The sequence below is a fragment of the Letharia lupina genome (genome assembly GCF_014066315.1).
Source record: "Letharia lupina isolate WasteWater1 chromosome Unknown contig_8, whole genome shotgun sequence".
Lineage (NCBI taxonomy): Eukaryota > Fungi > Ascomycota > Lecanoromycetes > Lecanorales > Parmeliaceae > Letharia > Letharia lupina.
In genome coordinates this window covers 1,332,722-1,355,621 of record NW_023502977.1, presented here as the reverse complement: position 1 = coordinate 1,355,621, position 22,900 = coordinate 1,332,722, and the positions used below count along the sequence as shown (strand labels likewise).

General features: G+C 49.7%; 7 protein-coding genes across 7 annotated transcripts; 4 read left to right on the top strand and 3 right to left on the bottom strand.

Moving 5' to 3' along the window:
- Positions 1 to 1,478: 1,478 nt before the first annotated feature.
- On the top strand, positions 1,479 to 2,141 carry HO133_010215 (uncharacterized protein; the record flags this gene model as incomplete). Its single annotated transcript, XM_037301070.1, has 1 exon — positions 1,479 to 2,141. The coding sequence occupies one exon, from the start codon at positions 1,479 to 1,481 to the stop codon at positions 2,139 to 2,141; it is 663 nt and encodes a 220-aa protein (XP_037153887.1).
- A 2,211-nt stretch (positions 2,142 to 4,352) lies between these two features.
- On the top strand, positions 4,353 to 5,453 carry HO133_010214 (uncharacterized protein; the record flags this gene model as incomplete). Its single annotated transcript, XM_037301069.1, has 1 exon — positions 4,353 to 5,453. The coding sequence occupies one exon, from the start codon at positions 4,353 to 4,355 to the stop codon at positions 5,451 to 5,453; it is 1,101 nt and encodes a 366-aa protein (XP_037153886.1).
- A 4,632-nt stretch (positions 5,454 to 10,085) lies between these two features.
- HO133_010213 (uncharacterized protein) lies at positions 10,086 to 11,832 on the bottom strand (the record flags this gene model as incomplete). Its single annotated transcript, XM_037301068.1, has 3 exons — positions 10,086 to 10,394; positions 10,448 to 11,307; positions 11,382 to 11,832. 3 exons carry the CDS (start codon positions 11,830 to 11,832, stop codon positions 10,086 to 10,088), a joined length of 1,620 nt encoding a protein of 539 aa, XP_037153885.1.
- Positions 11,833 to 12,749: 917 nt separating this feature from the next.
- On the top strand, positions 12,750 to 15,585 carry HO133_010212 (uncharacterized protein; the record flags this gene model as incomplete). Its single annotated transcript, XM_037301067.1, has 9 exons — positions 12,750 to 13,270; positions 13,326 to 13,382; positions 13,435 to 13,512; positions 13,747 to 13,760; positions 13,809 to 13,865; positions 13,975 to 14,039; positions 14,090 to 14,138; positions 14,227 to 14,289; positions 14,342 to 15,585. 9 exons carry the CDS (start codon positions 12,750 to 12,752, stop codon positions 15,583 to 15,585), a joined length of 2,148 nt encoding a protein of 715 aa, XP_037153884.1.
- Positions 15,586 to 15,750: 165 nt separating this feature from the next.
- HO133_010211 (uncharacterized protein) lies at positions 15,751 to 17,610 on the bottom strand (the record flags this gene model as incomplete). The annotated part of the gene is made up of 4 exons (XM_037301066.1): positions 15,751 to 16,476; positions 16,527 to 17,203; positions 17,254 to 17,288; positions 17,351 to 17,610. The coding sequence occupies 4 exons, from the start codon at positions 17,608 to 17,610 to the stop codon at positions 15,751 to 15,753; spliced, it is 1,698 nt and encodes a 565-aa protein (XP_037153883.1).
- A 313-nt stretch (positions 17,611 to 17,923) lies between these two features.
- On the bottom strand, positions 17,924 to 20,071 carry HO133_010210 (uncharacterized protein; the record flags this gene model as incomplete). The annotated part of the gene is made up of 2 exons (XM_037301065.1): positions 17,924 to 18,834; positions 18,982 to 20,071. The coding sequence occupies 2 exons, from the start codon at positions 20,069 to 20,071 to the stop codon at positions 17,924 to 17,926; spliced, it is 2,001 nt and encodes a 666-aa protein (XP_037153882.1).
- A 775-nt stretch (positions 20,072 to 20,846) lies between these two features.
- On the top strand, positions 20,847 to 22,684 carry HO133_010209 (uncharacterized protein; the record flags this gene model as incomplete). The annotated part of the gene is made up of 7 exons (XM_037301064.1): positions 20,847 to 21,267; positions 21,372 to 21,741; positions 21,793 to 21,971; positions 22,059 to 22,160; positions 22,218 to 22,423; positions 22,489 to 22,540; positions 22,593 to 22,684. 7 exons carry the CDS (start codon positions 20,847 to 20,849, stop codon positions 22,682 to 22,684), a joined length of 1,422 nt encoding a protein of 473 aa, XP_037153881.1.
- Positions 22,685 to 22,900: the final 216 nt, after the last annotated feature.

Sequence of the window (22,900 nt, the reverse complement as noted above, 5' to 3'; positions counted from 1 at the left end):
GGAGCCTCTTACCATTATCAAAGCACGGATCTTCAATGGACGCTAGGATCTAGCAAGACGAGGCCACCAAGGCCAACACTAAGACAGCGTTGATGGGATTGGCACAGAGAATAAGATGTACTAGTAGGCTTCATCAGGAAGGCGTGAATGCCAAGTACCAGCTGTTTGTTGATTAGGACATGCCAGGGATCGTGGCGTGGGGAAAAACTTCATGCAGTGATTCTCGAAAGAGAAAAGGATGGTGTTCACTTGCATTCTGATGGTCATAATACCAGAGGTGTGTCATTACGTCACTTGTCAAAACCGTGTTGTAAAGCGTGAAGTGATAGAAGTGCGGGACCGTTCGAAAGTGACCGCGGTCATTTTGCGGTTATTTTGCGGTCATGTTGCGAACTGGGTAAGAGTGTATGTGAATTCGCCCTGCCATTCATTCAGGGATTAAAATGCAGACAACGTCTACAGGGTTTGTCAATGTCTAGGTTAATGAATGCGATCACGGACGGGATAGATACTCGAATCCGGGAAACATCTTTGCGAGCGCTGAATACTATAACGAGATTGAACAACGCGGCAGAGACTAGAATATGGCAAACCCCGCAAGCAAAGCAACATCGGAGCCTGAAAACTGAGTGAGAGAGAGAGAGGGGGGGGGAAGGGTATAGAGTACGACGTATCGTAATGGCTTAAAATCCTCCTCTACACCTTCTCTTCCGATCGCAACTTCGTCTAGGCTATGTACAATGGTGTTATAGTTTACCTTCACAGGGAAGGCTTTGCCTGAGAGACAGGATTGATTACTTATCAATCAGTTAGCTTGTACCAGTCACCCTGGACGACGTTTTGGCGTCAAAGATTTGGCAGCTGCCATGCCACCATACTAACCAGACATCCGTTTTGCCTGTCAGCTTATAGGTAGACTATTCGCGGAGAGAGTGATGATGAAGAATGATGATCGAAGTTGATTGCTTACCACGTACCTTATATCAGTATTCTAGGACAACGTTTCCGCGTCTCAGTCCTAGCAGCTTCTATCCCGCGATATCACCTAATCACCTTTATCGTACGATACTGATCAAACACCCATCTTGCTCTTCACCGGAGCGCCCCCCCGTTCCTCGACCGATTGCCCGCAGAGCCTGTCCGCTTACAGACTCTTCGTAGGGAGTGTGGTAGTAGAGAGAAGGAACAACAGGCTATCAGGCTGTTTCACAAGCTCACAAGCACAGCCTACTTGAGGCTCTTGAAAAAGATCGGCGCAGCCCCTCCCTCGGTTGAGACTGGCCCCCGGTTGGGACCCGAAACTCTCCGACTTCGGGGGCTTTGAGTGGGGGCCCAGAGGCGCAGCGGGGAGCCTCTGACGCCATGGCCAATCAAAACCCCCCCCCCCCCGGCCCCCGCCATCTTTGAGCGGCCTCCGGTACGTAATATCTCTTACACATCAACAAACGAACTTACTCGCCAAATCTGCCCCATCCACAATGGTCCTTACGGTCCATCACCTCGGCCGTTCTCAATCCGAACGCATAGTCTGGCTCTGCGAGGAACTTGGCCTTGACTACCAGCTCAAGGTCTACGACCGCTCTCCCCTGCTCGCACCACCGGAACTCAAGAAACTGCACCCATTGGAGACCGCACCCATCATCACGGATGGCGATGTCACGCTCGCCGAGTCTGGGGCGATCATGGAATACATACTTGTGAAATATGGCGAGGGAAAATTAGTGGTAGGGCCGGAGGAGAGGAATTATGCGGATTATCTATACTGGTTGCACTTTGCAAATGGCACGCTGCAGCTCTCGGTGAGCAGGAATATGTTTTTGCGAATGGCGCAGTTGCCTGCCGAGAATCAGGTCATGGGAGCGGCGGTGTCAAGACGAGAGCATGCTATTGGTCTCATCAACGACAGGCTAAAGGACAATGAGTGGTTGGCGGGGAAAGAGTTCACTGCTGCCGATATCATGACGGTGGTAAGCTTGACGACGATGAGGCTGTTTATACCGTACAGTTTGGAACCGTATACGAACGTAATTGCATATCTGAAAAGAGTGGGCGCGAGGGAGGGGTATCAGAGGGCGATGGCGAAGGGGGATCCAGGGTTGGCACCTGTGCTTGGTGCTGAGGCGCCGAAATCGTTAATGTGATGGGATTTCACGTGACTCATTTGTAGAATCATGGGATCAAATTACCCTTGGGATGAATGTTCAGCATAATTGGAAGACTCGTTCCGAGTCTGGCGGAGAACGCTAGCATCGACAATAGGCCTGGACGCAAAGATAATATAATAAGACCGAAATAAAGACCGAAATCCATCACAGTCCAGATACGCTGCTGCCGATCCAGACGGATGATGTTGCAGTTGAGTCTCTTCCAAGAGCTTCTGTACAACATTCGCAATGACACTGTGCATGGGCCAGAGAATGGCAAAATGTATTGCTGTACTAGGCTGTCGTATCCGCAGTTGCCGTTCGAATTTGGCTTAAGATTCAGCAACGATCATGGCAACTTCAACGATGAGTCTCGTCGGTGCTTCCATGACGGCTTGATTTGATCTTGTGATGTTGTGAAAACTCAAAGTCCGCATCTTGACATCAGCATCTCTGGGCTCCCCGTATTGCAGTCGTGGAATGCCAGGCTCGCAAGGCTATCAGGTGTAGACATCAGCGAGGTATGTAGCCTCGTCCTTGACCACGCTTCCCTGTCATCGGTGGCAACCATCATGATCCATCTCACCATACCAAAACTTGTTTCCCACAACTGAATGATGAAACAGAAAGGAAGATGGGGAATCAATATCGCGCATTGCGCCTTGTAGATAAATAATTTCACCACCGCAGGCATGTATATCGTCAGCTTACTGGCAGTGACAGCTCAGGTGGGAGCGTTATGTAGTAGTATCTCCATGAGGCTGAAATGAAAGTCCATTAGTGATCTTCGCCGCAGTGACAGACTGGTCTTCAAGCTAGGTAGAGCGTCGGGCTCCCGCAGAATTTTTTGTGGAAGCGTGTGATAACATCCGCCACAATATAACGAATGGCTGGCATGCCGTATTTTGGCAGTGCTTAGAGGCCGTGCTTTCGGCGAGATGAACGAGATGTTTGCAGCTTAGAAGAAAGGCTACCGGCCACCAGCCAGCGGGTTCTGCGGACGCTTGGGAGGTCAGATGAGCATGCGGTTAGTGGTGGCAGCGACTTGCTGTCATTATTCCTTTGAGGCTTAATGGTAAGACAATCGACGTCAACGAGGGTGGCAAGTGGGCAGAAATGTTGGTGCTTTTCGAGGATTTGTTTGTTTGGGGGTGCGCAGCAAGCAAGGATGTAACCCCCGGAGTTTGAGATATTTCCATTTCGGCGGCTACCAGCCAGTGCTTCCATGCTTCAGAAGGCAAATGTAACCAATGGGCACCAGCCATGCTATCAAAATCATCGAATTGCCTCCAAAGAGCCTCAAAAAAATGCCACAGCGCTTGGACAATAATGTGACACTGAGTAGCATTTCTTATTTCTTGCACAGGAGGGTGCTGCGACACCACCACTATGAAGTAGGTAAGGTATGTCTGCTTCGCCTCATGCCCAGAGGCTAACCGCATCAGGAAAGCGCTTAGAGGCTCAAGGTCAACAGACTCAGCATTTAGCTACTAAAGAAGATATAAGTAGACGCTACTCATTATTCCTTCCTTTAATCCTACAAAAGGTCTCATAGCTCACAGAGCCAAATCCTATATTATATTTATCCCAAAATACCTGGACCCTAACTTACATCCCAAGCGGCTCATCGTCCCCTTGGGCCTTGTTTCAGACTCGTCAATAGACCCCCAAAGCTACCGGATTTCCTTTCTAAAAAGCTCAAATGCTCAAGGACGTGCCACGTTCCTGTGCAATGTCCGCTTAGAGTATGTCTCCTCCGAAGGTCCTTCAGCAATTGTCTCGGTAAGTCCACTCTCCCATCTCTGCAAGGCAACCGTCTGATAGTGGTCCAGCCTCCAGGCACTCACAGACAAGTGCGGTTGAATTATCTCGCCAACAGAACCAAATCCTGTCCCCCAAGGCCCAAAAGCCTTCAAACCTCATCAAAGCCTAGGGCCCCTCTCCCGACAGTTAGAGTCAGATACTCCACCGAGTCAGATGTGCAGGATCGAACAATTCCATGTTGTCTACCCCGATGAAACTCGTGAAAGAAGAGAGCAGGTGGTACCTTGCCGTTACGGGACTCGCAGCCAGCCATGCAGGCATCCTGAGGTTGCCAACCTCGGAGATCGTCTTGCCTCGGCCTCCGACTTGAGACGTCCCCTGCAGCCTCATATTGTTCCGATTGAACCTAGGGATTTGGAAAGCTCGCGACTCCGTCCAAGAAGTATGGAGACATCAAGAGGTCCGATTGGGGGTCTGGCACTGAACATCAAGTTTTGGAACCCATTCTCATCCAAGAATAAAGAGAAGAAAGGGAAGATGCAGTATTATGTTGTCAGAAAAACGAAAAAGTCGGAACGTGGCCCAGCTGTCATCCAACAGCAGCCACCAATTCCACCACCTCCTAGAACGCATTTCGTACCGCTGGTTCGAGGAGAACATCCAGTCGTCATACCAATGGAGCCTCCCGAACGCCCTCCCACTCACCATCCCCTTGGGCGTGAGCGGAGAAGAAGAAGCCCTGTCCCTGCTGTTATCCATCAATCTAGCGAAGAGGACGAAGACGAATCACTCTCCCCACTAGAAGCGAATCGTGAACACGGTCGACGCACCCGATCTCTATCACCTAATCACAGATATCATGTCGAGAAAGAGAGAATCAGACAGAGAGAGCTTAGACAACGAGAGTATCAAGAAAGAATCAAACGGGAAGAACGCGAAGCTCGGGAGCGAGCCAGCATTCTTGAACATGTGCACCGACAACGCGCGATGGAGGAGCGACAGGAGCAAATCAGGCAGCAACGTCGGGAAGACCGACAGCGTCTCGCAAATGAACGGGAAGCAAGACGTCAGCAGCAATTAGAAGAGCAAGCAAGAGTAGTACGGGAGCAAGAAGACCTTGAGCGTCTCAGAGCGCTTGCGCGAGCCAGAATACTACAGGAGCAGGAAGACCTTGAGCGCCTCAGAGAAGCTGAACGAGCGCGGCAGCTTCGTGAAGAACGAGCACGGAGACATCAAGAGGAATGGCGGCTCCGTGATGAACAAGCCAGACGCCAATATGAGGAACGACAGCGTTACGCCCGAGCACACCAGGCCAATATTCCCCGCCGTCCGCGCCATCCTGTCTTTGTTCACCCAAATGAAGACCGTTTAGATAGGGGCGATCGTTTCATTCAGAATGCTATCAGGGCGGAGAATCTAAGGCAGTTCGAGAGGAGAGCTGGATGGGCTCGTGGACGGTATGATGATGGTGCGTTGAGAAGACGCAATACGATTGATGGTGGTCAACGATGGTACGACGGACAGTGGAGGCGTGAGCGGCGTTAGGATTCGCGACTGGATACCCGTTTACATGCGCGGTGTTTGTGATTTTCCTGCTCTCTTGTATTTTCGCTCATAGACTCAACCATTGACCTGTCGTTGAGACCCTCTTGCATCGGAGCTTCAAGCTGTAACTCGAATGGGCGTGTAAGATTAAGATCGGATCACCCTTTGAAATTGCCGGCGCGTTACTCTCATTATCCGTCAGCACCGCAAAACAACCATCAAAACATACCGCCGCAGTAACATTGTTCGACACCTCCAACTCAATCATTTTCAAGCCACGCATACCAAGTGCGAACGAGACCAGTCGCCGGTGGGTCGAAGAAAGTTGAAGGACAGATTGAGTGGCAGAGCTGACTTGGCGTGTCTCGGCCCGACTCGGTCCGCTGTCGCTTCGACTTTCCCATCCCTTTCCACCCTACCACGCCTACCAGGTCGAGACCAAGATCTCTAAGATTCCCATTTACCTGCTCCCAGATGCCATTTTTATACAAGAAGTTCCTATGCTGTGAGTTTAGTCATAGAGCCGTCACGACATTGACGTTGATACTTCTGAGGTAAGGTAGGGTTTATATAGAGCACACTATCGTCACTGTCGGTCCTCACCCCCCGATCTTGCCCTCTTTCCTTTCCATTCACACCATCCATTAAAAATGCTTTTACCAATTCCTGGTCCTGCCATCTTTTAGCTTCAACAATTACATCGAGTGGGTGATGTGGTTTGTCTTGCGACATTCAAAATCAGCTCCCGACTTGGCTCTGAGGAGGTATCATGTTGCCCTCAAATCTAAGTTGGTTGGAGCGCTTTGGTCACGCATTTGGTCTTCCCCCTACAAAGTCCAGCGAATTGCATCATCATTTCTCACAGTCGGAGATAGTATGCGTGGAGATAGATCTGAAGTCCAATGTGGTTGGTTAGATCAAGTCGAGTCTACGCGAACAACTACGTGATAACCACAAGTGAAAAATATGGCAATGGGCCGGAGGTCTACATCGAGATAGAAAAGGCTTTCTTTCCTTCTGTCTGTCTCTCGTCGTCATCTCAACCAAAATATTGTGCTCCAACTTCATGCACTGATTACGAGTGTGACAGCAGCAGCTTGGCATCAGCCTTCACATATCATAGCCACCACTGTACATACCCCTTCTTAGTCTTACTTTCTTCACCATCATATGGGGGTTCTCGAAGTCAACAGTCTTTCTGTGTCGATTTGATCTAGACCTTCTTGAGCCCCATAGCTTGACGAACTTGCGTAAGAAGAAGAGAGTGACAAAGAAAAAACAGAGCCTGTTCGGGAAAGGCGTAGAGGCCGAAAACGAAAGCGGATGAGCTGTGCTACAAAATCCGTCTTTCTCGATGAACTTTCGGCTCTTTCGTGTCTGCAGGCACGAATCGCACAAAGATCGGAGGAAGAGCGTGTTTGCTGTCACGCAACGGCGTTCCTAACGCCCGTGCGTGACAATCCAGCCCGACGAGTTCTGGTATGGAGCCGACCTTGCGGCGGAACCGCCGCTGACACCAGAACCTTATCTGTGGGAAGTGGTCCTGCTAGACCCGTCGTGTCAGATCCAGGCACTGACAATGAGGACCAGAAGGAGCGATGAGCTGGGTCAAAACGCGGGTCGCGGCCGCAGTATGTCGAGCCTTTGTTGCCATATACTTGCAATGTTCAAAAGGATATGATCACTGTTTGGGTATAGAATGCCATCAGATACATGCAACAATCAGAGTATAGCAAACACGTGAGGAAGTCAGTCTCTCCCCTAGAATCGCTAAATGCTAGTTTATCTTCGCGCTCCGTGCCTCATGCATCAAGGGAATACTCAGGTACTAATAGACAAACAAGAGTATTGACCGTTTCCTATGTATGAGTTTCCGGCACCCTCCCCTTCATTTGGAGAGTCAGTAAGAGCATACGCCGCACTCTGATCTACATAGTACCTGAAGTACTGAGTAGTCGTCGTCCCGGTGTTCGTGATGTTGGCCTGGATTGACATGCAAGGGCATGGCTGCCACTGTGGTACAGATTTCTGACCAGGCGCAGCAGATTGTATGGACGGCACGACAGACAGGTCGTTGAGTTTGCAGACTGGGAGGTTGTACGAGCCTGGACTCGACGGCTTGAGATTTATGATCATGTCCAGGTTGTCACTGCCATCTGGATTCAGGTTCGTACTGGCAATAGCATCAGTGGCGTTATAGCTGGCTGTGTCAGTCGTTGTATTAGAAGCAGTTTTGAATCAAGACAGAGTCACTTAGAACCGTGGTTGAGGAGACCGCTCACTGAACCTGCGATCATGTCTTCGGGGCTGAAGTTGTATAGACCGTAATTATAGTTTCCTTTTTTCCATCAGTCTAGCGACTGCTGTTGGTTTCTAAGAGCCGTTGAATGCGCTACAAACGATGAGCTTGAGGATCTGATGGGACTAGGGAATAAACCCTACTTGACCAACACCGAAAGACCACCTGGGTCACAAGTACCAATCATAGTATCATCCCATGTAGCAACATTGAGGAAATTATCTTGGCATGATGTTTGATCGAATTCCACGTATTTATTCTTCGCATAGCCATAGGCGTCCGACACCCGGCCAAAAGTTATCTTTGGTTGACATAAGCAGAGTCATTTGGTAATAACGGCGATGCTTCTGCTTATGTAGAGGATGAAAGCAGCCGAGCCTTTGAAATAGGCGTTGATTACAATTTCGGTGGTTAGACCAATCAGTTGGTCGGCAACATCTAAAGTTGCATTGCCAGTCGGCTGGGTAAAAATGCCTTTTGGTCCCGCTTGCTTTGCTAATACTTGCGCATCTTCAAGGAAGTAGCCATCTTTCATTGCCGAGGCCAGATTTGATCCGTCGATGAAAAGCGAGTCATGAAGATCGTCAATACTGTTCCAGGTTTCAAAAACCCTTTCCTTCACTGGCATCTGTTGATATACTGAAAAGCGCCCATGAATAATACTTTAGATGACTCGGCGCAGGATCAAGTCGTGATGCACAGCCAGCAAGCACGTTGGAAGTTGCAGAGAGACCACTCTCACTCTCTCTCTCTCATTTCGGCCCAGCGGCGAGTGAGGAAAATTAAGCGACAAGAGGTTGAGGTTTCCTAATATAGCTAGAAGGGAGGCCGGGAAAGCAGGGAAGCTGCTCTGGTTTCACTTTGATGGCACTGCGGTCTCGTATCTGGGAAAAAACGAGCTCAAACGCTTAGTAATATACTCTACATGCATTTGGATCATCTGACGGAACTTTGTACTAGGTGCTCGAGTTCGCATCGATTGATGATCTGTGGTATCAGCGGTTGATATACCGCACTCGGCATATCTTTTTTCCGTTCCGTGAGAGTTGAATAAATTCTCTACTCCCCTCATCAACCACCCCTAGCTATTGCGCTGAAATATAGGGATGCCCAGCTATAACCCACATACGCTGCCAAGGCCTATCACCAGGCTCCATATACACATCAGCCTCACAATGAACGACAGCTTGCCATGACTCGTGGTTTGATGCGCCTTGATTTCTCAGGAGGGTATCCTCAGGAGAGGAGCAATAAAGAATTCAAGGTGTACGTACATGTGGGAGAGTATCTTAGCCAAGTTGTCTATCTAGCTGCGAAGCTACTCTATGTTTATGAGGAAAATTCGTTGATTCCTTACATTTTGTCGTACTTTCCGTAGGCTACGCAGAGAGAGCGTGGACATGTGGAACAGCAGACCAACGCAGGGTTTGAGCACCTCGCCAAACCAAACTCCTTCGTACTGGTTCATATTGGCTGTGCTATTTCGCTAGCCCGGATCGGTAAGACCGGTTCCCTGGCACCCGCAACAAGTATCCGGAGACGGTGGCATGCATCCGAAGGCCATCAAGATTTCGGTTACGTTTCCGAAGTTCAAAGGGCGAGTAGTTGGGACGTAGACAATTAGAAGACATCTCGTGATCTCTGCCAAAGTGAGTTTATTCAAGGTGCAAATAGGATCCTTGGATGGTATCAATGACATGCCAAAAATTAAGCGCAGAGGAGAAAGTTTCACAGAACGTGTTGACCCAACATATTCTATAAGATTCTTTGGCTACTTATTTGAAACGAACAAGAAAAGCATAACAGGATCCACCAGATACAGTAATGAGGGCCGGCTGACCGAACATGAATGCTCGCATGGGACGGGGCTCCACGGCGCCTGTAGACAGTGAGCGACGATGTTAATGCAAGGCACCTCTGATGCAGAGACCTGTTTCAGGGCAATGACAATATAGACACAAGTCATTCCGTATCGCGGTCACGTTAGAGAGAAAATGTAGACTCAACGCAGGTATGTGCATCACGTCGAGGCTACATGAAGCTACTCTGGCGCAATTGCGCAATCTCTGAAATCACACCGAGGGTCATCGTTGAAAGCGAAATCCAGATCTTCGTGGGTAGTCGGCGGAAAGCCTTGATCGACGCCCAACTTGATGGTAGGCTGACAGTAAGGGTTGTACATATTCCTCGAAGTTGATGACCGTGCATAAGGGACTAAGTTTGCATATGTACAAAAGTGATGCACACTTGCCTTAAGATACCAGCGCGATCATTAACCTCTACGTTGCTTGAGCGATATCGCCAATCCTTGGTAAAGCCGCTCCTTTTAGTGTTCATATTATCCTTCCACGCACCCTCGTACAAAGCAACATGTGCATAGCCAAAATATAGACGACAAGTCCATGAAGGAGTCCCCTGCTGAACGAATGCGCAGCACTTCCATGCTCTACTATGCTGAGTATTGAGCTGACAGGGTTGCTGGGGGGCTTCTTGATGTGCGTGGAAGTCGCACTTGGCGTGCCTGACGATGTTGTTGTGCCCGCGGTGGAGGATGGGTCAGGATTTGATTCCAAAGGGATATCATCAAATTCGAGCATTGCAAGTTGAATCCGGTAGACCCCGTTGTTCGTTCCCCCAACATCCTGTGATCATTGGCTCAACCCTTCCCAAATAACTCAAGATCTTAGGAGCTTACCTGGGAAGTCCAGCTAAGCAAAAGGCTCTTACCATCTACACCAGCACTACCCGGGCCATACCACCCATTGACTTGTTGTTTTTGGGGACTGGTTATTGGGTATAAGGATTGAGGGAAGTATTGCGTGTTGAAATACTCAGGATGAGCCATGCCGGCGTAGTTGAACCCCCCCGGGCCAGAGGGTGATGCGTACAGCTTCTGCTCGGCGGACCAGGTATATCTGACCAATGCCTCCGCATCTTCTGCTTCTATTCCCTTGCCGTTCTTGCCTCCTACGATCCATGTCGCATCATGTCCCAGCGGACCGTCGAGCTGTATATACCGTACATAGAAGGTGGAATCGACCATCTTGTTGAAATACACCATGATGAAGGTCTTGAAGTATGGACTGTAGAATACACTTCCAGACGAGAACGTACCGGGCAGGTAGATTTGTGCGGCGTCTTGGAGACTTGGTTTTGGGGGGCTAGCCGAGAAGTTCTGGCCTTGTGGATCCCAGAACGTGTACTTTGAAAAATCGCTCAGGCTATTCATACCGACTCGAGCGAGCTGCAGACCGGAGGCAGTCATGCCAAGCAGATAAACATCACGATTGCCCAAGTCTTTGTCTGTGGCTGTATCGGTACTCTTGTAGCCAAGGATTGATGAAAAGCCTCCATACGCAACTTCAGTTCCTGGGATGATGAGATCACCTTGGCGAGCAGCGACAGGTCCAGTATTTGGTGCTGTGATGGTAATCAAGGTCATGCCGCGAGCTTGGTATTCTTTCGAAGGATCTTGAGGCTTGCTATCCACATAGACTAGTGGTGCGTAGAGGAAAACTTGTGTGGTACTGACGGGCGTAGGAGATGTGCCAGGCCCTGTAGCAGTGGTCAGATACCGCGAACATCGCCAGATTCGATGGCTCAATCCTTGTGAATCGATGGAGGCTTACATATTGCTACTCTTTCTTTGCCGTTCATCTGCTCGTTGTACTGCAACTCGTCCGGCTGGAAAGGAATCCAACCGCCGGTGCCGACAGTGGTATGGGCAAGTATCGCCGTCTTCGGGCTTCCCTCAGGGTTGGTCCCCAAGTTGACAACCCCAAAATCGGCAACGGTGGCAACATCGCTGTCCGGTTGATTCGCATAAGCGGCAGTATTGGAAACAAAAGACAATTGATTTCCTTGCGTGTCCATGCATTCTGTGTCATCATAAAGCCAGACAATGTTTCCGTTGACCAGTGCCGAGTAACCACCGTCTCGCGATACGTTGGTTACATCTGGAGTGAGCTGTGGTCCTAAGATAGTGACGTTCTTGACGATTATGGGGGTCGATGCTTGAGTGAGGGTGCTCAATATTAGACAAGAGGTGAAAAGTTGTGCAACACTTGGGAAGCAAGACATGCTCGAATACATTTTCAAGAAGCAGTCACCAAGATCACATGCAGTATGATTTTAGAAACGCTGTTCAGACGCAATTGCGGACTGGCGCCAAAATAAGGAAGTGAAGTCGCGGCTACCTCGACTATAAAGTGTTGTCATTTGACGGCAAAGTTTGGTTTATTTCACGAGAAAACGATTTTTCATCAAAGTAAAGCAATCTTTACCGGATGAAGCCCTCAGACTTTGCCATCCGCAGGCATTGGCCCAAGCATGCGGTCGAATCCACATGCATGCCTCTCGGAAACGATCTAGAGGTATCTCACCGCCACAGTTATGGTCTCATTGCTCTTACTATCTCCTGGAGCACAATTGTTGCAACTGATGCTGAACGGAGCCCCATGAGTCCATGGCACACACCCAATCACTAGCTCTTCACATTCACGTTCAGGCTCCCAGCGTCTGGGCTTCACTGCCGAACTTCTGCTATGAATACGATTAGGATACCCATTACAGAAGGTCTGGATGCGGAAGTACACGAGATCCTCACTCATCGATATGTGAGAGGGCGGGATTGAAGACGAGCGATGCAAGATGAGGTTTCGACATGGTGACGTGGCTTAGGGTTAGGGTTAGAAAGCCACCAATAGTTCAGGGTCCCGAGTCTGCAATCATTTGACGATGTTTATTCCTTAGGGTGTCACTCGTGTGTGTTTCCGTGTGATTATTTCTTAGAGTGTCACTCGTCTGTGTTTCCCTGTGATATCTCTGCGCCCTCATCGCGAGATATATAATCCTTCTGCTTCGCTGTCCAGACTTTGCTAATCCATCTTCTTCCGACTATTCCCCCCTCGATAGCAACGCAAATGCGCACCTAATTGGGGAGAAATCCCCAGCTCGGTAACTTTGTTTATCCTGTATTACGCTTTCAGTCCACGAAGATGTCTAGCAAACTTGCACCAATCTCCTATGCCTCATCTATCGTTGGCTTTACAAGCTTCGCATTTACATTCTTTACCTTCGTAAGGGTGTTCTGGGAGACGATCTTGACATTATGGTCTGCACCCAAACAAATGATGGGCCAACTCGACAATTTGAGGATCGAAATACATAACGAGAGAGCCTATTTCAAGTCCGCATTGAGACGGACAAAGTCGAGAAGTAGGAGTGTCAAGAGGCACCATGAAGATATTGCACCTTTGAAAATTCTTAATGGCACTGTCAGGCGTATCCATCGCGAATTCGTCAGATTGGAAGAGCCCTTCTTGAACACCTCACCCTCTAGAGCCGAGGAAGACATCGAGCGCCATTCCGAGGAAAGCGTTGAGACCAAGTATGCCTCTATGACCCTCTCGCGACGATGGAAGTGGATGCGGACCAAGTCTGATATCCTTTCGATCGCTGAGCAAGTCGATCGGATTCAAACGCAAAGAATAGCTTGTGATACTACCAACTTGTTAATGTAGGTTTCCTATACGCAGGCTGGAGGAGTCACCAAGGCTGACTACGTTTCGTAGGAAACTTCATACGATGGACAAAACCTTCCAGGATTTTGAGGATAGACTATGGGATATGTGCGACAGATCTGAGCGTCCGATTCGAAAGTACCATGCTGACACAAAACAGTGAAGAACACATCATGGGCGAACGGCTGGACGACGGAAAGATCTACATCAAAAGACGAGTCGACCGGTCACCGAATAGGTCACCAAGGTGAAAGGGGGAAAACAAGGCTCTTCTCAGACATCTAGACGATCTTTGAGCCAACATCAAACTATTCGCTTAAACCTCGGTAAGAGCGGCCGAGAAGCTCCCCTCCTACCGAGATCTCCCGCGAAAGTCGTCACGAAGACAAGATATGGTGCCTGTAGAAAATTCAACATAACAGTCACTTCTCTAACATGGCTAGAGACAACGCATGGCTTCATGATGTTCTAGAATCATCGCGAATGGTACTTTCCTTTACTGTCTCGAGACGAAAATCCTGACTGGAAACGCAGGTGTGGAAGCTTTCATGGCACCGATCACTGACCGCATGGTTCTATGTTCCAATCGGCGTTTTGTGTGTCTTATTGGCTTGTTGGGGTGTGGATAGCCTTATCGGCCTAAGCTCCGTGTCTTTTCCCGCCTCCGTTGCGTTGTTGATAGTACTATTTTTTGCTCTAGTCGTATGCGAGACAATTCTTGGAGACCGGAGAACCAAGAAGCTTGTGCACGTGATCGACATTCCCGTGAGCTTTCAGACCTTACAGACCATGAACATCAATTCACAGTATACCAGGCCGGGTTTGCTCTTCGATACATCAATGTGTTCTTCACGCCTTCATTCGGTCAGTGCATCATGGTACAACCTTGATAGATCGTAGAACATGGAAGATCAGCACTGCTTTGCCAAAAAAGAACGCTGACCTTAAGCAGTCCTATTACCGCTCAGTCCATCTGTGAGCGGTGTCGAAGTAGGCAAGATCATTGCCGTCTTCTGTAAGGACAGATTATCTCCAAAATTGGGACAGATGTTGACGTTTGTCACAAGTGATCGGCTTTGTGGTGATGTTTGCAACTACCGCATACTTCACTCGCGGACTTCAGCTGCTGCTCGGCAGCTCAAAAAGAGCTATCATCGAGCGAGCCGAGGAAATGGGCGTTGAAGACGACGACATTCCCCTGACCCAATTGCCCAGGAACCCACCAACGCCCGAGGCTTCTTCAACGGACTTGGGAGAAACCGATTACTCTTCGGGCGAAGCAAGTCAGAATATAGCTCTTCCATCCCGGACCCAGAATCCCTCGCAGGTCCGCATCACCAACGGCCCACCCGAATCCGAAACACTCACCACAACGACTCCCTCGCAGCCCATACCCCGACAAGACCCGCTCCCTCCAACACGCCCCCAAAAATGGGCCACCATTATCAACATCCACCTCGACACCCTGACCTACGCCCTCCTCTTCCTCCTCATCGGCCTACCGATCTACTACTCAACCTCCTACACCATGCCCGCGCACCTCACCCTCTCGATCCTAACCTACTTCCTCGCTCTCTCCCTGCCACCCCGCCACAAACGCATCATCCACCCCGTCCTCCTCTCCTCCTCCCTCACCATCCTCCTCATCTGGCTCCTCGCCCTGTCGAAGCGCTCAACCCTCCACGCCGCCCTCCTGACCTACAGCACCAAAACGCGCTACATCCAGCTCTTCAACGACGACGGACCGCACCTCCCTCCACCGGGCGCAGGCGACGTTTTCGGCTCCGTCCTCGACGTCTCCATCGTCGCCCTCGCCCTCCCAATGTTCCAGTACAGACTGGAGCTCAAACGCCACTTCCCCAGCATCATCCTCCCGAACGTCCTCATGGCAACCGGTTCCCTCTTCGGCTACCCCTCCCTCTGCCGCGCCCTCGGTATCTCACCCGCTCGCTCCCTCTCCTTCGCGTCTCGCTCCCTGACCCTCGCCCTCGCAACGCCGGCCACGCAGAACCTCGGCGGAGACTTGCAGCTCGTGGCCGTGCTGTGCATCATGAGTGGCGTCATGGGCGTGCTTGTCGGACCTACGTTGCTGACGTGGATGCGGATTCCGGAGGATGATTATGTGACTAGGGGTGTGACGTTGGGAGGGAATAGCAGTGCGATTGCGACGGCGTTGCTGTTGGTGAGTGATCCGCGGGCGGCGGCGTTGAGTAGTTTGAGTATGTCACTGTTTGGGACGGTGATGGTGGGATTGACGAGTGTGCCGGTCGTTGTTAAAGTCGTTGGGGGGTTGGCGGGGGTGGAGGGATAGTGTGCGAGCAATTCATGGGATCTAGTTCCTCTCTGCAAGTATCGTACAGCATCGTTGAGGATGCCTCTTATCGTATCTCGTGTGAGACAACCCAGTCTAAGCGCCATAGATGCTTTATCGTGATCCATATCGCAACGCCCTGTTCCAACACCATAATGGAAAAGCTCAAGCAGACCCATTGGTACCATCCATCTTCCCTTGCTTGACTAACCAGCCCAGTAAATCAACTTTAGTCACCACCGCTACTGGCTTCATCCATACCTCTTCTCCATCCTCTTTCTCTGTCACCACAGCCGCGCTATTCCATTCAAAAAATCTGGACAATGCCCCTAGCGGCGTATCCAGGGTAATTTCGACAAACTTCCGTTTCTGAGGCACACTCTGACCATCTGCCTCCCCGTTTGTTTTCAACGCCGACTGTGTGTGAGTATGCTTGTGGCTTTCGTTTCCTGATGGCGGCGGTGGTGGGGCGAGCCTTCCAATATCTCTCGGATCCGTAACGACTTCGCTGATCTTGGCGAAATTGAACATGACATCTTTAACAGGACTCTTGCCCGTCGCACGGCCTTGACTTATCCAGCTGAGCAGATTTCCCAGTGTTACGAGACCGACTAGTCTTTTCTTGCCAGAAGCTGCAAGTACAGGCAGTTGGTCGAAGCCTTTTTCGCGCATTGTTTCGATGGCTTCTGTGCAGGGAGTGGTGGTTTGGACTGTGGTGACGGGTTTAAGGCGGAGAGTGCGGATTGTGGCATCTTTGAAGGGAGATTTGTCTTTGGAGGCGGACATTGAGGAGCGACGGTGTTGGGCTGGAAGGGCTGGTGATGGGGGGTTTGTTGGTGGTGGGGTGGGAGGAAGGAGGTCGTTCGCTGCGAGCCAGTCGTCGTCCACGAACTGTGATAGTTAGCTGAGGGCGCATATGGGACAAGAATATAAGGACCTACCTTGCTGAGGTAGCTTCGTATGCTGTCAGGTAGTATAACAACCACCACATCATCCTTGCCTAATCCCAAATCTTTGACACTCTTCACCATAGCAGCAATCGCACTTCCACTACTGCCCCCCACGAGGAGTCCCTCTTCAGCAATCAGCCTCCTCGCGTAGGCAAAAGCTTCTCTATCGTCGGTTTTATACCAATGATCAACGGTCCCCTGATCCAGCACATCCGGCACAAAGTCATATCCTATACCCTCAACCTTGTATGACTCATTTGCGTGCATGTTGTTCAGCGAAGTGGGCATTGCCAGTATCGATCCATATGGATCGGCGGCGATTATTTTCACATTTTTATTGTGTTTCCGTAATCCTCTCGCCAGTCCTGTGATTGTACCACCTGTTCCTGCTCCCGCCACTATAGCTGTGATCTTGCCGTCTGTTTGTTCCCACACTTCTTCGGCGGTCCCGTACTCGTGTGCTAAAGGGTTGTCAGGGTTTCCGTACTGATCTAATATATGAGCATTGGGTATCTCCTTCTGTAATCTTCGAGCGACACCGATGTGGGATTCGGGCGAGTCGAAGGCGGCTTGGGTTGGGGTGCGGATGATGGTCGCATTTAGGGAGCGAAGGACGGCGACTTTCTCCGGGGACATTTTCTCAGGAAGGGTAATGATTGTTTTGTAGCCTTCAATATGTCAGTAAGCTAAGTGTACGATAATAGCTCATGTAGCGTACCCTTTACTGCCGCGACCAAAGCAAGACCGATGCCACTGTACGCGGGTCAGACAATCAGACAAATACTCTGACGCACTTCTTTCGCCAGGAGCCTTACGTATTACCACTTGTTGGCTCTATCAACGTATCTCCAGGTTTGATCCTTCCTTTCCGTTCTGCTTCCTCGATCATTCGCAAGGCGATACGGTCTTTGACGCTTCCTCCGGCATTGAAGTACTCGAGCTTTGCATAAACGGTAGCTTCTATACCAAGACTATGAGGTATCTTGTTCAGCTTGACCATGGGCGTGTTCCCAATTTGTTGGGTGATTGTGTCCATTACCACTGGCGGTATCTTGGGCTGTGTGAGAGTCGACATGGCAGAGAGATTTCGGAGGTCGGTTTCGAAGTCTGAGAGAATTTTTTTTGAAAGAGGAATTATTTGTGGTCGTTGACACGAATGACCGTAATCTACGGAGTGAAAGCCGATGCTAGCCGAGATTCAACGCTTCCGAGGGACTTTGACTTGACAGTATGCCTGTTTTTGATCGGATGCTCTTTTTTATAGGTGAGTATCGAAATTTGATCTATTGTTCATTGAAGTATTCTTATGGACGATATGTGCAATAGGATGGACATCTCATGAAGACTTTATGCAGGAGTGCGGTATCGGCAACGACGATAACACATCTTCAAATCTGAGGTATCAACACCTCTGAGAAGTATCGATCGATATCCCTTACGTCCTCCAGCTCACCAATCCAGCCGACATATTGATCAGGCCTAGCAATGACTACACAACCGCTTTCCTTGTCCACTCCGAAGTTCTTGTAGGCTTCTCCGTGGCCCTCGTGATAGGAAACGTCATCGACAAAGACCTTTTCATAATCCCATCCTCTTTTCTCGTCGAAGGGATGGAAGATCTCGTGTAGGTCTAGCAGTTCCACCTGCTTTCTCGGCGCCGAGTGAATGACCAAGATTTCAATGACCGAGTCTACTGGCTTCGCAGAAGGTGTGAATCGGTGGAGGAAGGAGTCTGGCTTTGCGAGTGATTCTCCAAAGCCTTGCAAGCGTTTCCATTGTTTCCCATCCTTGAGATTTCCCGCTAAGACAATGATCCTGAACCGACCATCACTCTTTAAGAATTGGCCGAAATGCCAAGGACGAGCATCGCTTTGGTTGAGAACTTGGAAACTTGGGAATCGCATGCCCAGCTTGATGTTGCCAGCAAGCTCCTGCTTGCCCACGACTTTATCTATGCTGTTGATGATAGGGCCGACGTCAGTGCCATCTCCCTGATCCGCTGAGTCTCCAGGTTTCGCAACAAGGATGCTCGCCCCGTAGTCTACCGCCAGTCCAGAGGCGAACATGTTCCCTTTCTCAAAGGCATCCTTGAACTCGGCCATCGATATACCAGCCTCATCCGCTGCGTCTTTCGCAGGTCTGCCTGAGAACAGACGAGAGAATCGGTGGTCAAAGGCAATCAGATCCTGCGCTATCCTCCTACGCTCACTCTGGTAAGTCCTCAAGATAGAGCGTTTGGCAAGACCCTTGACGACTAAACCGATCTTCCAGCCGAGGTTGTAAGTATCTTGCATGGACACTGGATTGTAAATTCGGAGTCAGTATTGCCTATTCGAGGGGTTGCATGGAGCCTTGGAACATGTCTACAGAGTAGAAACTCCCAAGACATGTTTCAAGGCTCAAGACTTGGTCCAAAGGAGGAAGGATGGACTCGGAAAATACATACCGTTCATCCCTTGGCCTGCTTTTGGTGAGTGAGTGTGGACCGCGTCTCCGGCCAGGAAGACTCGATCATCACAGCTAAACGAATTGCCCACCCTCTGGCCGATCTGGTAAGCTGTCCACCAGTCACAGTAGTCGTACGTCAACTTATATGGACTCATGATTTTTTGGGCAGCTTTCAGGATGATCTCCGGAGTGATCTTCGATCGGTCAACCTGCTGCCCGGCGCTGTTGACCTCATTCAGTTGAATGTAGAATCGAACAAGCCTGTTCTCGCGCGGGATGATCATGATACTCCCGGATTCTGCGCTATGGATTGCACATCTCATACGAATGTCCGGGAAATTTGTGATTGGAATTATGTCAAGGACACCCCAGATAAAGTCAGTCTGCTCGCCTTGCATATGGAAATCGAGTTGCCGTCGAGTCCAACTATGGGCTCCATCACACCCAATCATGTACTTGGTGCGGATGACTTCAGTAGTGCCCTCCTTCCCTCGGCTCTTCCGTATCAAGTCGTCAGTATCATCTTTAGCAAGACTACTTCGAAACAGACCATCTGGAACGTTCGTGCCGTTCTGAACTGGGGTTGCTTCATCGTCGTCTAGATGCCGGATCTTGACTTTGATGGGATAAGCACGCTCGTCCTCAGCCTTAGAATGGTCAATCTCGAGCTGTTCGGGTAGAACGCCTCTTTCGATCTCGATGTCGGAGTATTCTTTCAGTGAGTCCAAAAAAAATCTCTCGATACGTCCTTGATGCAGAACGACCTGCTGAAACCTGGATATGCCGGGAATAGTATCCGGGATTCTATCAGTCCTTCTAATTCTGCCAGTCTCATCCGGATTCCAGAGACATATCTCCAGCATGTGATTTGACTCCTTGCAGACCCTGTCTGCGAAGCCAAAACTATCAAAAATCTCCAGACTCCTACATTGCAAGCCATCAGCTTGGCCGTTGAAGATCTTTGTGCCTCTCTTGTCGACTATCCTGGCGTGTATCCCACATCTTGCTGCCCAAGTAGCTGCCATCAACCCCGCGGGACCAGCCCCAGTAATGAGCAAATCGCATTTGGAGTCTTCTAATTGAAGCATCTTGAAAGTAGAAGGAGAGGTACCACGTTGTCAGTACGGCTGAGAAGAAGCAGTATGAACAGTAGATACAGGAAAAAGGAAAAAGGAAAAAGGAAAAAGATGCAAGGACAGGCAAGGAAGCCATTAGAACGAGACTCTTCTAGGTATGCACAATTTCACCCTGCTGATTTGCTCCCCACTGTCTCAGATCTGCGAGCAGCGACATCTTTGCCATGCGAAGAACCGAAGATGTACTACTCTGCTTGTAGTAACTCTACGTCAGGCGGGGAACTTGAAGAGCGGTGTTTGCGATTGCGGGGTCTTTCAGGCGAGCGCCAAGCGCTTAGGGGTCCGTTCCTTCGATCATAATCTCAGACTTGACGGCATTGCACTGTTGATATCTTCCCATATATATATTCAATCAAAACTTTTTCAAGTGTCTTATTCGATCTTGCCCAGACTGAAGGGTCCACAATAAGGCCACCAGAACGCCAATTTCCTGCAGCTGAGGATTACTTTGCTTTAGGCTCTGGGCGCCAAGGGGCCGGATCGCGGGAGTCACCTACGAGCTGAGCGTCATGAAATGAGAGCGCTCTCCTTTACCCCATCTCTCTCTTATTCTGCCCAACTTTCTTCGTTTCTGGTAGAAAATCGTCCATTAAATGTTCTCCTTCTGAGGCGTAGCAGTCTGCAAGTCGCAATCTTTTCTGGTTGTTTACCTTTCTTTTTTTTTGTCGTTCCTTTGGGTCCTTTCCCCGCAGCCGGTCTCTGATGCAACAATTATACACTGCGCAATATGTTGAGCAGATTCCGAGGCAAACCGGAACCCAATCTCCAAGCGGGTGTACGTGAGGAAGCTGTCGGTCTTCCGGAATCAGCACATGTACAACATGAGAAACCGCAGCACCATATGCACATGCCGGGGTTCAACCACAACGGACACAAAATCACAAAAGGTATACATCCCGACGGCGAAAGTGGGAGAGGAGGAGTACACCCGTGGCATTTCCTACGGATATGTTTTAGATCCTCAAGTCATCTTTCTTTGGTGGTCAATATCCTCTGGCCTTTCGTACCCGCAGCGATTGCGATCCACTTCGCTCGTCCAGACCTACATCTATGGATCTTCATACTCAACTATGTTGCTATGGTTCCTACCGCAAACCTGGTCGGTTTCGCTGGACAAGAACTGGCACGAAAGCTGCCAAAAGTGCTAGGTGAGCGCAAAGAAGTGTTGTTTTGTTAAAGTGCTGCACCTCAGGTTCGCTGTTGTTGCGGGATTCAGCCTTTCAGACGTCGCATACTGATGGAAACCTGCCAGGTCTCATCCTCGAAACGTTCCTCGGTGGGATCGTTGAGATCGTACTTTTCATGGTACTCCTCCACAACAGTGTCAACAATAGCCTCATTCCTGTTATCAGATCGGCCATCCTGGGCTCCATCCTTGCGAATTTGCTACTATGCCTTGGGTTCTGTTTCTTTGCAGGTGGTCTGAGAAGAAACGAACAAGAATTCGACGAAGTGATTAGCGAAGTTGGAAATGGCCAACTCCTCATGGCCGGCTTCGGGTTACTTATTCCCAGCGCATTCTATTCTTCGCTCCGAGGATCTATAGAAGACTCAGTACTAGACGCCAACGTCCTTCACATCAGTCGAACAACGTCGGTGATACTCCTTATAGCTTTCCTGATGCAAGAGGCTCTTACCCCTGCGCTCGTCAAGACAGTGGCTAATTTCGATAGCTATGTATGGTTCCAGATGCATACGCATCACGGATTATACGCCGACTCGCTCGAGAAAGACGAAGAACGCGATGCAGACCGGCATATAGACCTTGCAAAAGACAAATTGACGCTCACGGAATGTATCGTCGCAACGCTCATTGCATTGACTTGCGTCTCGCTTCACGCTGTGTTCCTAGGTAAAGTCCCTTCCAGTTCCGCCACCACTGCTACTCTTTCGGGATCTTTCCCCCGGGATCATGCTGACCTCATCGGTTTGGTTTCAGTGGAGGAGATCGAACACGTCGTCCACGAACACGGCGTAAGCGACGCATTCATGGGCCTTATCCTGGTTCCACTGGTCGAAAAAGCGGCGGAGCACCTCACAGGTAAGGTCTCCTCGTGTCTTTATTCCCATAAAATGTGCTAAAAATACTGGGATCCAGCCGTCGATGAGGCATGGGATAACCAAATGAACTTCGCTCTTGCGCACTGCATGGGCGCCACAATACAAACAGCATTGTTCAATTCTTCGCTCGTGGTCATCGTGGGCTGGGGCTTGAACAAGGCAATGGACCTCAATTTTGAGATCTTCAACATTGTGGTGCTCATCATGGCGATCATCGTTGTTGGCAATTTCTTGAGAGATCAGGTATGTCCTCGTTCCTCAGCTCTGTCTTCCTACTCAAGAGCCAATGCTGAGCTAAGTTTTTGTAGAAATCCAATTACCTGGAAGGTGCATTGTGCATTTTGATATATCTAATAATTGGTAAATACCCAAGGATGTGGCGAGAGTACGGGGACTAATGATGAGTAAATAGCAATTGCAAGTTGGTATTATCCTAATCCTACCCCGGGGACTACGAATACGGCGGATGGTAGTGGGATTGCAAGTAATGGGACGATACCCTGATCTTGTTCAGCTTTTACAGCACGATACATAGGGAACATGTAAGCATAGCGTTCTGAGCGAGGAGTTATCGGGCATATTAGGTTTCTATGCACACGTCTATAACACCCAAGCAATGATGCATAGCAAGGCAGTTCGCCAACCAGTGAGCATCTGCAACAGGACAAGAGCCAAGAGATAAGGTGCGAATCCCATCATAGACCCGCAAAACCACCATAC